This window comes from Cyprinodon tularosa, unplaced genomic scaffold, assembly GCF_016077235.1.
Source record: "Cyprinodon tularosa strain WSP-4 unplaced genomic scaffold, ASM1607723v1 ctg344, whole genome shotgun sequence".
NCBI classification, from domain to species: Eukaryota; Metazoa; Chordata; class Actinopteri; order Cyprinodontiformes; family Cyprinodontidae; genus Cyprinodon; species Cyprinodon tularosa.
The window spans coordinates 630,937-646,339 of record NW_024039057.1 but is presented as its reverse complement, the minus strand read 5'-3'; the positions used below and the strand labels follow the sequence as shown (position 1 = coordinate 646,339).

At 41.5% G+C, this 15,403-nt stretch overlaps 1 protein-coding gene across 1 annotated transcript in view; it reads left to right on the top strand.

Moving 5' to 3' along the window:
• Window positions 1–15,403, top strand: part of zranb3 (zinc finger, RAN-binding domain containing 3) — a 121,456-nt gene that overhangs the window by 58,225 nt on the left and 47,828 nt on the right. The window contains exons 11-12 of the mRNA XM_038294760.1: window positions 730–939; window positions 10,566–10,720. Coding sequence (XP_038150688.1) covers window positions 730–939; window positions 10,566–10,720 — 365 coding nt within the window. The remainder of the gene's footprint in view (window positions 1–729; window positions 940–10,565; window positions 10,721–15,403) is intronic.

Here is a 15,403-nt window from a genome sequence, read left to right as displayed (position 1 = left end):
GTGAACGGCTCCAAATTTTATCTTTAACGGAGAGTCTCCAGACTGATTAGCGAGTGAAACCTTTAAAGCTCGCGAGATCAGGATGGTTTCACAAGGCTAACTTTTTGTATCCACAAAATCCATCTTGAATATATATTGCTTTGGTTGTTAGCGCTGAACTACTGAGGTCTTAGTCTTCTCATCAAATGCCGTTTTAGTCAAATAAAAAGACAATTTTAAAGATATTTTTCAATTATAATGTCGGGAATTTAACTCCAGCTGGTAAATGATTCTGGAAGCTGAGAAGATTCAACCATAACACTGCAAAGAAAAAAATATATATATTTTCCATCACAGGTATTTACTACCAGAGGCAGTCAGAGTGAGGTCTACCGCTCGCTCTGAGCCCCCATCAGTGGTGAGAATCCTGTTGGCCGCCCTCAGCCGCAGCCACATTCAGACCAACTAATTGCTTTCAAATATGGTTTGTTTGGGTTTGATTGCACATGACAGTGGTGAGCAATTAGCAAAACAATGAAACGAGAGCATAATCCGCTCGCTAAGCCAATGTTTTTGCTGGTTTGGTACATGAGTCGGTGGAAGGAGAGTGACAGGTGTTTATTCCTTTCTGTCAGGTTGTTCTCCTAGGTCTAGGTACTCCTGGACATTAAGAATTGTTTCATGTAGAAATCAGCTAACTTCACAGACACACACATTGTATAAAAGCAGTTTCTCTTTCTGCTCCCCCAGGATCCCCAAGGCCTCCTCAAGCCCAAACTGGTCAAGAGTCCACAGTCCTCTCCGGCTCTGAGAATGAGCGTGAGCCTCTGGAAGACAAACACAAGCTGGAAGAAGCACAAGAAAAGGATAAGCTTCGGCTCAAATGCAAACAACCAGCAAGGGAGGGAGGTGACAACATGGCTGCCAGTGGCGGCTGCCTCTCCCCTGACCACACACAGGGTAAATCCCACCTGCAATCTCTTCCTTCTCATATCTAGGGAAATTGGCTGGTGCCACACTGTCACCTGCACATATAATGCTGTTAATATCAGCGCTCCAGCCAATAAGGGTCTATATCTCATTCCATATGGGGCTTGGCATTATTATTCTTATTTCCTTGTCGCATCTAGTTGAAGGTAGAGCCTATTTCTACACTTGAAATTAGGAGGCAGCTGAAGATATTGAATAGAACTCTACAGCTCTAAGCTGACCTGCAAGGAGCGCCAAATTACAGCACAGACGTCCTGTCCCTGTCCGGCAGGCCGACAAGCTTGTGATTAGCCGCTTTTTTTTTTTAATAATGTGGAGTGAGGGCTAATTACATAAAAGCCACTCCAGCTCCGGCGTTGCACCTGCTCATTCCTGAAACTCAACCCTGGCTTCCCTGTCCACTCCGGTTCTACACGTGCCCGTCTGCGTGTCTCCGAGGGACGCAAGGAAAACAAATTCCCAATTACACAGTGTGTAATATTGCAAATTAAGACCTCTGTGTTTGACTGCTTCTGTCTCAGTGGGATACACGAAGCAATAAATTGCACTAATTACAAATACCCTAATTACAACAGTTGCAATATGAGGACCTTTAAAAAAAGCCAAGCCAGCAGAGGCTAAAAAAAGCTGAGACCTGGGTGCTTCCTTTAAAAGATGGAGATACTTTGAGATATTTGTTGGGTTTTTAAATGATGGGTTGGATCAAAGTTGGTTTGACACGTACCCTCAGATTTAATAGCTTAGATCATGAGGTGTCTGAGTTCCAGAGCTTTGGTGGTAAAACCTGTCTAAAGGAGCACTAATGGTCTTGTATTCCACAGATCTGGCCTTTATGGAAGAAGGTCAAGCTAGATGACATGCTGGGGAAGTTATTCAGCCATCACTAAAGCAAGAACACATCTAACCTACAGGACCCTGCTGCAAATATGCACATGTTAAAATGGTCCAGTCAAAGTCCACACCTGGCCTTGCACTATCCATTAAAGCAGGGGTGTGCAACCTGCAGCTCCGCAGCCACAGGTTTAAAGACGGCTCTTAATCTTTGCTAAAATAAATAAAGAACCAGTGGTGTTGAATGTGCCAGTTCTAGAAGCTTTTGAATTTCCACAACAAAATGACCCTAAAAGAACCACTTATGTTCTTATATCTTTTTTTTTTTTTTTTTTTTTTTTTATAATTATCTTAGAAACAATGTTTGATTTACATAACAGATACCAACATCCAGAAATTTTAAAAACCTGAAAATGCAAATTAAATTTGGGTTTTTTTAAAATAGCAACAAATTTTCCATTGAACATCTTTAATATGTTTTTATTTGATCAAAAATGTATTTGATATATGCAGCTCTAATTGACTTTTATTGATCTGGACTTTGGGTAAAATGGCTTTGGGTTTTAAAGGTTGCAGACCCCTTTTGCAGAGACAAACAAAAGCTGGTGGAGATACAGTTCAGACAATTGAGATTTTTATTTGTTAAAAAAACAATATATCCCATAAAGTACCTATAAACTACATGAAATGTGTGCTTATAAAAGGTGGGAAAGTTGAAGCCTAGTGAGTACTTTCTGAGAAAGCTGTGACTGAGCTTTTTTTTGCAGGAGATTTAGCATAAGAGGGGGTGAAGCATAAGAGATTTAGGTTTTAACATGCAAGCTATCAACCTCTATTACCCTCTAACATTATGAGATCAGTGTGCAACACCTTGACACATTCCTCTTCTCAAATCACGCACAGTTTGGCATCTATTAGTGCTCAGTCTGTGGAGTGGTTAATTTCCCCCCTCTGTGACTACCTGTGCACCCCCCCACATCCCCGACGCTCAGCCATTGAATCCCACCGCTGCTTCCCCCTGCAGAGGCATTTGCTCTCTCTCTCTCCCCCCACACACACTTAGTCTGGAAAAAAAAACGCACTAAAGGTGAGTGAAAGCTGCTTTCTTTGGAAAATAAAAAATAAAAAAAGAAAGAAAACCGCCTCTATTCAGACTTGACTCTAGGGGAGAGATAAAAGCTTCACTGTCGATCAGAAATGGCAGCACTAAAGAGGCGCTGCAGGAGATCCGACCTCGCACCCCCCTACCCCACTCCATGTGCCCTTTAGACGCGCACTTTTCCTCGGTGACAACTAATATCTGTCCGTGCAGCTCTGAGAAACTTTCAGCCGGAGTGGTTAAGTAGCATCTTCAGAGAGAGAAGCGAGGACTGGTGCAACAGATGGTATCCACAGAGCTCTGATCTCAGCATCAGTGAGTGAGTCAGGGATTACAGGAGGACACAGACAGCTCATCGCAGAGACGCTCCCCTCCTAAGTTCCTCTAAAAACCCTGCTCCCAGAATGCATGACGGTATTTAATTTGAGGAAAACATCTATGTGTCCGTCCTGTTGGTTTATTAGTTACGTGACTTAGGCAGTCTGTCTCCATCAGCGGGGGTCTAATACAAAACACAGTGGTTGTCCAATAAAAGTGACCTATGGGGTCAGGAGTGGTGCCTAATGATTTTTCTCTACCTGCCTGTGGTTTTCAGAAGTGAGGAGCTGTCGGCCGCCCCCGCCTCTTGATTGCTCTGAGATTACTTTCCGCGCAGCACAGACAGGCAATCACTCCTCCACCCCTCCACCACCTCTCCGACTGTCTCCCTCTCTCCGCTCTGTCTGTCACTCTATCTGTATGCTGTGGGAACATTTAAACACGGATACCCGTTTGTTCGTTGGCTCAAACGCCCGCTCCGTGCGTTCCCCCCCCTGCTTTTTTTTTTGTTACCTTTTTGTTTCACTGCCGCAGAAGACGAGATGACTCAGTCCAATTAGGCGTTGTTTTCTGTCTCTCGCAGTAAAATAACAGATAAATCCCTTGGGGTGTTTTGAAGGCACCGTTCATACTGTGTAAGTGACAGTCTAATAAGACGGCTTTGTAAGATGAATTGCCCCCTTCGAATAAATGGCCCACTTAATGCAGCTGGTGCATTCCGCCACTGCAAACAGAAGAAGGGGGGGGTACAAAAAAAAAATGCTTACAGCAAATATACTGGGAGGCACAATGCAGAGCTGCTGGGTTTCATTACAGGTGTAGTAGGCCAGAAGGATGGATGAGAGAGCACTGGTGTCCTAAAAAACAAAAAAGAAACCAACGCCTCCATCTTGTTATCGTGGTATTTTCAGACACGGAGCGACCCACTGCAGGCTGAGATCAGGACAGTGTGTGCCAGATGGAGGGAAAGTGCAGTAAAAAGGACGTCAGACAAAATAATAGGGCAGGCTAAGGTAAAGAGATGACTGATGAGGGAGGTCTCACCTTGGCATTAAACAGATAAAAGTAACTGATGCAGCGGCGTAGAAAGAACTCATAAAATACTGTAGTGGCACAAAAAAAAAATCAATTGTTGTAATCCGGGCTGGATATCTCAGTGTTATATACTATTATAAAGTAAAAAAACAACCTATATAAAATAAGCTGCGGCGATATTGGTTCCTGCTGTAGAAATATATTTGTTCCTGAATTTATCGAGACTTTTGTGTCTTTGTTAGGCACCCTGACTGACGGCGAAATGCCACAACAATAGGCCCATAAGCAAGATCATCTGGGTGTTCCCCATATGAAGTACAACACGTGATAAAGGTTCAAATCAGCCAAGAAGATACAATTATGCAATTCTCAGTAGTATATGATCACACATCACATCCGGAAAAATAGTTACTGAGCACCTTGAATGGCACCATTGGTGACAGCACACCACCACATGTTACCGACATCCCAAGTTCCAAAAACTCATCTTGTGGAGATGCTTATCGAACCAATCGTAGTAGTTCTAATCCGCACATGATGCACAAATTATTGTACAACCTGCACGCTCTTACTCGCATTAAAAAAACCTAGCGTAGTCTAAAATCCAGGACAATTCAACTCACAAGCATCTGTGAACAACTATCTATATCAGGGAGACTCCTGGAACTTCCAGGAGACTTGGGATGTCTGATGTTAGCACAACAAGCCATCGGTCACAATCTTAACTCACTGTTGCAGCAGCAACGTCCACCACTCCCTCTTCGGTTCTTTGAAAGAATGTGTTCATTTTGCGAAGTTTTATTCCGTTCTTCCAGCAGCTCTTCTTTCCTTTTTCTTTTCTGGAATCCGCATAAGTACCTCTTTTTGGTATCCATTGTTGCTAACACATTGGACGTAACGAGTATGGTTTTAATCTACACTCTGGGTTACCCAAGTCGCAGTGTAAAAAATTAAATACTCAAATACGTTGTTCTTTTAAGATCTTTATTGCGGTTTGAAACGTATTATATGAGTGTATTTTTTTACCAACCGTCTAATGAACTATACAAAGTTATTAGCATAGTAATTAAAAGTACCACTGTCTGCTTTGCTATTGGTGTCGTGTTGAAACGGCTCACCATCATGTTGAAATCTGGCATGTGTTGCGGTATAAATACGGTATGGTCAGTTACTTCAGTATCAGGTGAGTTTAAGAGGAATTTGTCGTACCATTACATTTGCATAGAGACGTCCTAGTCAACAATTACGTAGGGGGTCCACCAGGTGTCAGTGATGGGGCCCCTAAGAGGTCGGGGGCCCGTAAGCAATTGCTGTCTCTGCTTACCGATATTTACGCCGTTGACCCTGACCAAACAAAAGGTACACAATCTAATCAGTGGGACAAACTAAAAAACTCATTAAGCCTCACAGAAATTTAGATGCTTTTCTTTTTTTTATTCGAGTGCGTTAAACATCCATCACATCTAGTTTCATACAGGTGCTGACTCTCAATCAGAGAAGCTTTTAATAATAAATAACAGATTAATTGTAGCATTTTTATTTTACTTACAACTAAGGACTTAATAGATGACTGAATGTTGCCAGAGTCTCGTTACTGCAAAGCAACCCCAAGTCATCAGCCTTCCACTACCGTGCTTTACAGTTGAGTGTAATTCATTTTATTTAATGCCGTTTGACAACACTTTCCACCTGAAGACACTTTGCAGAGAAAGTTTAATCAAAGCATACAGACAGATTGGTTAAAAGTATCCAAGGACCCGAACTGACTGCATTGAGTTGTCAACATTGCAGCATTGGCTCCGCCTTGATGAACATGCAGTCACGGTAGATATTTGCTTGCTTTGCATCGCTGACTCTGCAGCAATCCCTCATGCTGAGCATGCATGCAGCAGCAGTGGAGCTCCCTTTTAACCCAAGCAGGACCAGACTCAGTGTGAGCTGCTTTCTGCAAAAAGCAGACTTGGGGTCCAAGCAGACTGAAGCAGACACGCAAAAGGAACATAGATGCACTTATCCATAAATACTTGGTATAATAGAGAAGATATCATCAATGGAAAAAAAGCACTTAAGTAGATAAACTCTTAGCCAGTTTTCATATCAAACAAGATGAAACAGGGGACATACACTACCAATCAAAAGTCTGGGGTCACATTGCAATATCTACATAGGTGTATAGAGGCCCATTTCCAGCAACTATCACTCCAGTGTTCTAATGGCAAACAAACAGGCTCTAACCAGTGTAGAAAAGGAAGTGGGAGGCCGCGTTGCACAACTGAGCAAGAAGATAAGTACATTAGAGTCTCTAGTTTGAGAAACAGACGCCTTACAGGTCCCCAACTGGCATCTTCATTAAATAGTACCCTGAGTAGCCTGTTTGTGCTGTCCTCTGAAGGGAGTAATACACACCGTTGTAGGAAATCTTCAATTTCTTAGCAATTTCTCGCATGGAATAGCCTTCATTTGTAAGAACAAGAATAGACTGTCCAGTTTCAGATGAAAGTTCTCTTTTTCTGGCCATTTTAACGTTTAAATGACCCCAGAAATGTGATGCTCCAGAAACTCAATCTGCTCAAAGGAAGGTCAGTTTTATAGCTTCTGTAATGAGCTAAACTGTTTTCAGATGTGTGAACATGATTGCACAAGGGTTTTCTAATCGTCAATTAGCCTTCTGAGCCAATGAGCAAACACATTTTACCATTAGCACACTGGAGTTATAGTTGCTGGAAATGGGCCTCTATACACCTATGTAGATATTGCACCAAAAACCAGACATTTGCTAGCCTCGTGAGACCATCCTGATCTCACGAGCTTTCAAGATTTCACTCGCTAATCAGTCTGGAGACTCTCCTTTAAAGAAAATTTGGAGCCGTTCACCAAACGAACGTCCAATCAGCGTTGGCTTTGAGGCGGGTCTAGGTGTGACGCAACGAGAAGCGCGACAGTTCAGTCTAAAGAACATGGCGGCTTCAGCCGATGAAACTAGCGTTAGCGTGGCTATCGAGCAAGTTTTATCGGAATTACAGAGTATTTCTTCACTGAAAGAAGAGCAAAACACTGCTCTGGAGGCTTTCCTCAGAGGAAAAGATGCTTTTGCTCTTCTCCCAACTGGTTTCGGCAAGAGTAGCCTGGCTGTTAGTACGTCATATGCTTCGTTGATCTGATTGGTTTATTTGGCCCGTCTATCACCAACATAGGCCAATCAGCTAATCAGTATTTTCGCCCCTTCCCAAAATGACTTCAACTGAAGGTTTCCAGATGGCTATGCGGAGCAAATCCATCTGGCGGAGTCAGGTTAGACATTTGCAGCTAAAATAGTCATTTACCACATTAGCAATGTATAGAGTGTATTTCTATAAAGTTAAGACTAGTTTAAAGTTGTCTTCATCGAAATGTACAGCGCTTTTTCTTCAAAAATAAGGATATTTCAATGTGACCCCAAACTTTTGAACGGTAGTGTATAGTTAGTCACAGTAAAAGGTAAGCTCATAGCTATATAGGTCTAGGAGAGAAACGGGACTAAACACTGAAAAACGATTCCAACTCTTGACTCTATAATTAAAGTTGCTGCTACTATGCAATGTTTATTCTTAGAGAGATATCTAAAACTATTAAAAAATGGTACACCAGCAGTTTAGCACACATATATAAATATATATATATATATATATATATATATATATATATATATATGATAGATTTATGAGTTCCTTTGGAGGTTTGAATAGACTGGATTATTGCTCACATTAAGAAATGGAGAAGGAAATAATATTTGCTACGTCTGGAGATATTTTCTATATTTCTGTAATGGTAGCAAACATGGAGTACTAAGAGATTCCATTAACTCAAAATCAATAGGTTGGTCTTTGCTCCAATTAGCGCCTTCTTTATCTCTTCTCTTTATCTCTTAGCTTCCTCAGGCGTTCCCATTTAGTGCCAGAAATGTGTCCGATAACCTGAAGGGATCCATGTAGGTACCTGCCAGCGTTTCCTTAACAGCAGTCACTTGTTACACACATCAGGCTGTGTCAGTTCTTTATCCCCATTACCGACCAAATGACCACACACGCATTTTCATGAACACACACAGTGACAAGGCAGACAACTGGCCACGCAGAGTGATTTAAGGCAAGTATTATTAGAGTGTTATAGGTCATTGTCTAAATGAAGCATGGTCGAACAGTGGCAGTCTCATTTCCAGCGCCTGACCTTTTCTTGCTAGATGCTGGCAGCATGAGCGAGCTACATGGCTGACATTAATGACCTGCTCACTCTTTCTCTGTTTCTCCCCAACCGTGCCTGTCATTTTATCACTCTTTTTTTTCTCCCTCTAGCTGTGCTTCCATCCGTTTGTTCTGCAACTTCTTGGGTGAAAGTTGTGAAAAATAAATTGGACGGTTCCCCATCAAAGATGCCGGAGCAATATTACACAACACTGGACTTGTTTTTTTGCTTTAGTGAGTTGGATGAGTCGAGTCTGAAGGCGAATTTATTAGAAGCCATCAATAGAACGTTAAAAAAAAAAAAATCGACCTAATAGTGTTGCCAATTTTAATAGGAAATAGTGGAATGGGGCAAATTTATAGTAGGTACTGATAGGATTGAAAAACTCTTAATGATGCCTGGATGCTGAGTGGAAAACTATTTGATTTGTTCTCTTTTGGGGTTTTTATATCTTCAAGAAGCAGTTGGGATTATTTTATGAGGAAGGGGAAAAAAAGTAGCTCTGGACTTAAAGTTAATATATTTAGAGCTTCTTTGAGTTTTAAGCTCAGTTTCAGTCGATTGCAATCTTAAAAACGTGGATATTTACAACTTTATGTTTTCAGATGGGGCTGATGTATGTTTTTTTTTTTTTTTTTAGGTGTCAGATTTTTCAGGTCTGGCTTTTGGATTGAATGCCTGTTAATCTAAAAAAAAAAATAAAAATGGAGGATGAATTCAAAGTTTCAGAATTGTAGGAACCCATCAGCACCAGGGCTGAACCATTTTGCTAAAAGTCAAAATTGCAATTATTCCTAACCAATAGTGCAATTTTATTTTGATTTTTCTTTGAATTGACCGCAAACTTGTAGATCAGGCATCCCCAAAGTCGGTCCTCGAGGGCCGCTGTCCTGCAGGTTTTAGAGGTTTCCCTGCTCCAGCACAGCTGATTTACATTGATAGTTAATTAACAAGCTTTTGCTGAACTGCAATCATCAGAATCAGCTGTGCTGAAGCAGAGAAACCTCTAAAACCTGCAGGACAGCGGCCCTCGAGGACCGACTTTGGGGATGCCTGATGTAGATGTTCCAATCTAAGGTTTCATGTTTTGACTTTGGAGGCTTGATTGAGAGTGTTGCAAAACTTTACTGTAACTTTTGTAGGAAAATGTTGGTAATTCTTCTTGCATGCATGGATCTGCACCATAGCAGCAACTCTTTCCTCCTTTTCGGCTGCAAACCCACAGCAGTGAGAAATCTAGCATCTTTCTCTGTTGAAATGAAAATTGCCTTTTGTTAAATTGAGATTATATTGCAAATGCAATTAATTGCCCGGCTTTAATCAGCACCAGAACCACCAATACCCCTCGTTGGTGCAGATTATAAAGAGCTGGAGTCCTTGATGGGTTTAAAGGTTTCTTAGGTGCTCCTATTAAGGTAGTTGTTCATAGAGAAATCATGCGGAGAAGGAGATATTACAAGAATCTTATCAGCCAATCAGAAGAGGTCTAACATGTAACATAGAGTAGCTAAGCTGGTAATTGAAAATATTAGGAAAACTTTTGATTTAAAGATATTTTCTATGTACAGTTGCTTTAAGGTAATCCCTTTATTGAATAATAAACCTTACTAATTTCATTTTGCTTTTGTTGAAATTAGACATATGTCAAAGAGGCCATTTATACTTCAACATTTCAAGAACATTGCTTTAACTTTATTAAAACTAATTCCTGATTAATATTTTTAATGCTTCGTGTTAAAATAACACAAATTATTAAATCTTTACCCGTTTTATAGTTACATCCACAGACAGAAATATCAGAGGTAATAACCCCAACGCTTAATTTCCGATTCTCTCATAAATGTTTGAAAGCAATAAGCATAAATACAAAGTCATTTCTCTAATCTGACTGAATACAGTACACAGATGTCATATTTTCCCAATATTATCTTCTGCATAATTAATGCTAAAATCTTCTGCAGTGTAATGTCTGTGCTGTTCAGTGCATTACCAAAGGAGCAGGCGGAGTACCAATAAAGCCAGAAAAGCCAATAATGAACCAATAATATATGCTCAGTGAGATATTAGTCAGCCTCCTCTTGTCTCCCTGCAGACTACGGAGCTGAGCCGTGTTCATCTTCTGCTCTCCATGCTAATGGGGGTGATGAGGGCAAAGATGAAGCTGACGCCACCGCCTCCCGGCTCGTCTACCCGGCCCTGCAGTTCTGCGCCAGCCAGTACACAGACCGCATATATCTCTACTCCAAGGTACGCTTCTGCAGCTTTTTATGCTCCGAGTCAGCCTGACAGTGATTATTCTGACACTTGAGGCACTTTCACCTCCTGCAGAGCCTTGCAAAAGTTTTTCCTCATTTTGTCATGTTGCAGCCAACAAGCTGCAATGGATGTTACTGGGATAGACCAGGGGTGTCTAAGGTTTGGCCCTGGGGCTCTTTGGATGATGATATACGGTTCAAATCTGAAAGGTTTTACATTTATATGGGTTTATCCCCCTTTACCCTGATACCCCTGCAGACTAGATGGAAAATTAAGACAGAAACGGTTGGAAGATGATTCAATTCTTTCATTTTTTTTATTGCTTGAGAAAACCATTAAGATCAATGATCTTTCCTCAGCTTTATGAGCTGCTAATAGCAGCAAAGAACCTGAACTTCTTTCCCACTCTGCCAATTAGCAAACAGGGTAGATGTGAGACTACAGCATTAGAGAAGTCCATGTATGAAAGAAAAAATGCTGTCTTTTCCATCATGGTTACACATGATTTGTTAATTAATAAAAAAAAAAAGCAACAGTGAATAGGAGCAGTGCAAAGCGAAGGGATGGCGCAAACTTTTAAACATTTAGTCAAGCAACTGTCTCTTTTTTATTTGGAAAACAAAGTACCAAATAATTTAATTCAGTTCTGTTTATTTATATAGCAGCAATTTACAAGGCCCTTCTAAGAAACAATTCAACCAGATCATCCAGTCAGATTGGGTCAAAGTTTTCTATCTAAGGAAAACCAGCTGATCGCATCGACTCATTGACTCGAAGGCAATCCCTCTCACTAAGCATGCTTGTAGCGACAGTGGAGAGGAAAAACTCCCTTTTAACAGGAAGAAACCTCCAGCAGAATGAGGCTCAATGGCCATCTGCCGAGGCCGACTGGGGTTCAAGGAGACAGAAGCAGAGATACAAAAGGCAGCTGTAAACCAGCTCCACAGGTCGCCCCGTCCAGGAAACACACAGGCAGGCAGACGAGCTCTAAACCAGCTCCCATGTCAGAGGATGAAAGAGAGCACATACAGTTAGTCACAGTCTAAAATAGTATCGCCAACAGCTTAGTTGGCTAATATCCATTGATTATGTTTTAAGGTCTAGCTTGCTGGTTCATATTTGACTTGTTCTTACTTTAAAATTATAAGCAAATTGCTGATATTTTAAAAATAAGGATGGTTTTAATTTCGACAAAATTAATTATGCAGGTATGGGTTGATTTTCAGGGGCTGCTCAGTGGTGGAGTAGGTAGCACTGCTGCCTTGCAGCAAGAAGGTCCCTGGTTTGATTCCCAGCATGGGGTCTTTTTGGACAGAGTTTGCATGTTCCCTGTGCAAGCGTGGGTTCTCTCTGGGTACTCCGGCTTCCTCCCATAGTCCAAAAACAAGGTTAATGAGGGTAAATTGGCTTCTCGTGCGTGAATTGTTGTCTCTGTGTTGCCCTGCCATGGACTGGTGACCTGCCCAGGGTGTATTCCGCGTCTCGCCCGTAGACAGCTGGAGATGGACACCTGCAAACCCTCACAACCCCAGCTGGGATAAGTGGGATGGATGGATGGATTGATGGAGTTGATTTTCCTTTTTAATTACAGACTAATAATTTCTCATCTTTATCAAGTTTGTTTTAAACGAAACTGAGTTTAATAATCAAACACGAATGCATGAAAACGCTGCAAAATGTATGCCAGGCCTGTAAGGGGCGCTGTGGTGCCAAAGCAAAAATGGCCGAAAACAGGCAACGAAATGTTGGGCATGCACAGTAATATTTATACAACAACCAAACCGGAAAATGGGCCTGCGGGTCCATTTTCGTGGTTCAGTCAAATTCAGGTGCTGAACTATGTCGTCGATATTGCTCTGTTCTTCCTGGAGATATTCCAGAAGAAGAAGATTCTGTTGTAAGCCCGACAGCAGGGTGAGTAGCATGAGCAGCAACCATTCAACACAGTACGGCGCCATTGTTGTTGTGATACTGTGTCGCGCATGCGTGTTAAGAGGCGACGCTATGACGCATGCGTTCAAGAAAAAAAATGCGGTTAGAGCTTAAAGATGGAAACGCGAAAATGGCATTTCAAAATCTTCCCACTCTGAAGGCTTGATTAAAAAAAGATTACAGCTTACAGACCCCGAAACGCCGGCTTCGTATGGATGAGAGGCTGGTTTGGTGAAAAATTTGTGCGTTTAGGCCAGGGTTTGACTTCGTGTGGACGGGGCCTTAGATTTCTTTGAATTATTTTCCCAACAAACTGCTGGTGATGAGTCTGTGGCAAATGAGGAGAAATTGGCTAATCTGATTTGCGTGAGAGGGAAGTGAAAGGAAAATGACTCACAGTTCTGAAAAACTTTGCACATCAGAAGAAATTCCAACTCGTATATCTTTAGTCCCTCCAAATCAGGACTTGTTTAAACCTCCTTTTGCTGCGATTGCAGTGTCAAGTTTTCAAGCTTAGAGCTCCTAGGGACTGAAATATTTCCTCCCTTCTTTTTTGCAAAATAGCCCGAGGTCAGTCAGATTAGATGGAGTTTTTCAGCATATTTTCAGCTGCATTTATATCTGAACTTTGGATAGTAGCTCTGTTGGAAGATGAACCTCCAACCCAGCTGCAGGTCCTTTGCAGCCTCTTAACAGGTTTTAGAGGGTTTTCCCTGTATTTAGCTTCCCTTCCCTGCTAAAGAAAATCCTAAAGATTCCGCCATCCGAAAATTATTACACATTTATAATGTTAAGAAAACTGAAAGTGGAATTCCTTTCTTACGGTAGAAACCTAAGAGGTTACGGTAGAAATATAACCTCAAATAAGGTAACGTTTTCCATAATGTGCGTCATTTAGATTTGATTCATTATTAACCATAATTCAAAACGGCTTTGCTTTCCCTAACCTTTAATAAGCTTAGACTGAGAGAAAACATGCATTAATGTGTCCATACAACACATCAAAGTGTAATAGCCTTCAGCCTTAATACACTCCCACCAACAGGAGCCTGTTTTACATGTTTTTTTTTTTTCTGTATATGGAGATTTATTCAGGCTGTGTGGTAAAAGATAAAGCATTTCTAAATCCATTTATATTCTCCAGTTAAACAAGACAAGGAGCAAGGGGAGGATTATCGCTAAGATTAAGTCAGGAGCATATAAGAGCATGAAAATACTCTATATTTATATATATTTAAGCTCAGCAGCTTTGGTATAAACAGTGATTCCATCTTGTATTTTAAGTGTCCTGTTCTTTTGACCTGAGGCCATTATGACCAGCTTTGCTCAGAGAACAAATAAAAGCCGTTAGTTTTCTTATTTTAAGAAGCTAATAAAATCATTCCCCATCAGGAGGAGAAGAGATTTTCCCCTCAGTGACTCCACAAATGTTTCAGTAGATCACAGCTGAAAGAGCCTCTAACCAAAGACTTGACCGGAGGTGAGAACCTTGATCATAGAGCAGCTAAACGCTCATGTGTGGTGATATTTCCAGGATATCTTTGCTTTCATTTGGTCATCCCTCTTCATAATCAAACCCTCTGCTGCTTCCTCCACCCGTCAGATTAATTCAAGCTCTAGTTTTACCCAAGCGTGACTCTAATTGAAGTCCTGTGCATCCTTGGCCCCCCGTCTCCGAGTGGCACTTGCCAACAGATCTCTGTATCGATCGCGTCGTGATACTTGGCGGCCTTTTGTTTCATTCATGAGGGCTCAAGCTCCTTCCCCGCAGCAGCAGATAAGAGACGAGAGGGTTTTAAATAGAGAGGACCAAAGCGCTGAACTGAATCACCAAAGGAATTTTTCCCTGACGGCAATAGAGCGGTGTCATCTACGTGCGGCTGAGGCGATAAGCCATTGAGATAAATGTCCCCCTTTGTCGTTTAAATGATAAACTAGTGGAATTCCGGCTGCAAAGCTGTCACATCGGGATAATCCTGGGCCAGGCGTCGAATTCGCTCCGAGGGGGGTGATGTTCAGTGCAGAATCAGATGAAGAGTTGTCAGTGAGGCTTGGAGGAGAAATACCAGCTGGATTAAGTATTTTTTTATGTCCACTCATGAAATGGTAGCAGTTTACCGATTCTGTCTTTGCATTACATGATTGGGATGAATCTGCAAAATTCCCCTCGATCTGTGAATTTCTCTTAACCTTCTGTTGCATCAGCGTGTTTTAGTGGGATTTTATTTCATAATGATCAACATAAAGTGGGCATAACTGATGTGCACAGTTTCCTCCAGATGTTTTAAATAAATAAATGCAATTGAGGTATTTCTGATGCGTTGCAGGTGTTGAAAAAACAGCTAATACCTCCCTATAAAAACCTTAACTTACAGTTTATGCTTACTGAAGTGAGTAGCCTCTACTTTTCAGGGAGCAGTGTCACTATTACTTAAGTCAAAGCTCCTATCTGCTATTCCACAGACAGATAACCTGTCAGGGGTCCAATCGTCACAGCTATTCTCCCCGTTCAAGTCTCAGATCCTCATTCAAGATTTGATTTTCTCCCAAAATATTGTCGCTTTCAAGTTTTCCCCTTCAAGAATTGGCTCCTTTCTTGCTCCTGTTTCTATCCATTTCAACAGATTGAACAGAAGCAGGGGGGGTTGCTGGTTGTATTCCCAGCAGTCATGAAGCGAGTGGAGGGGTTGCAGAGAACTGTAATATCACAATCTTTTGTTTGGGAGTTTATTGTCTTTGCTC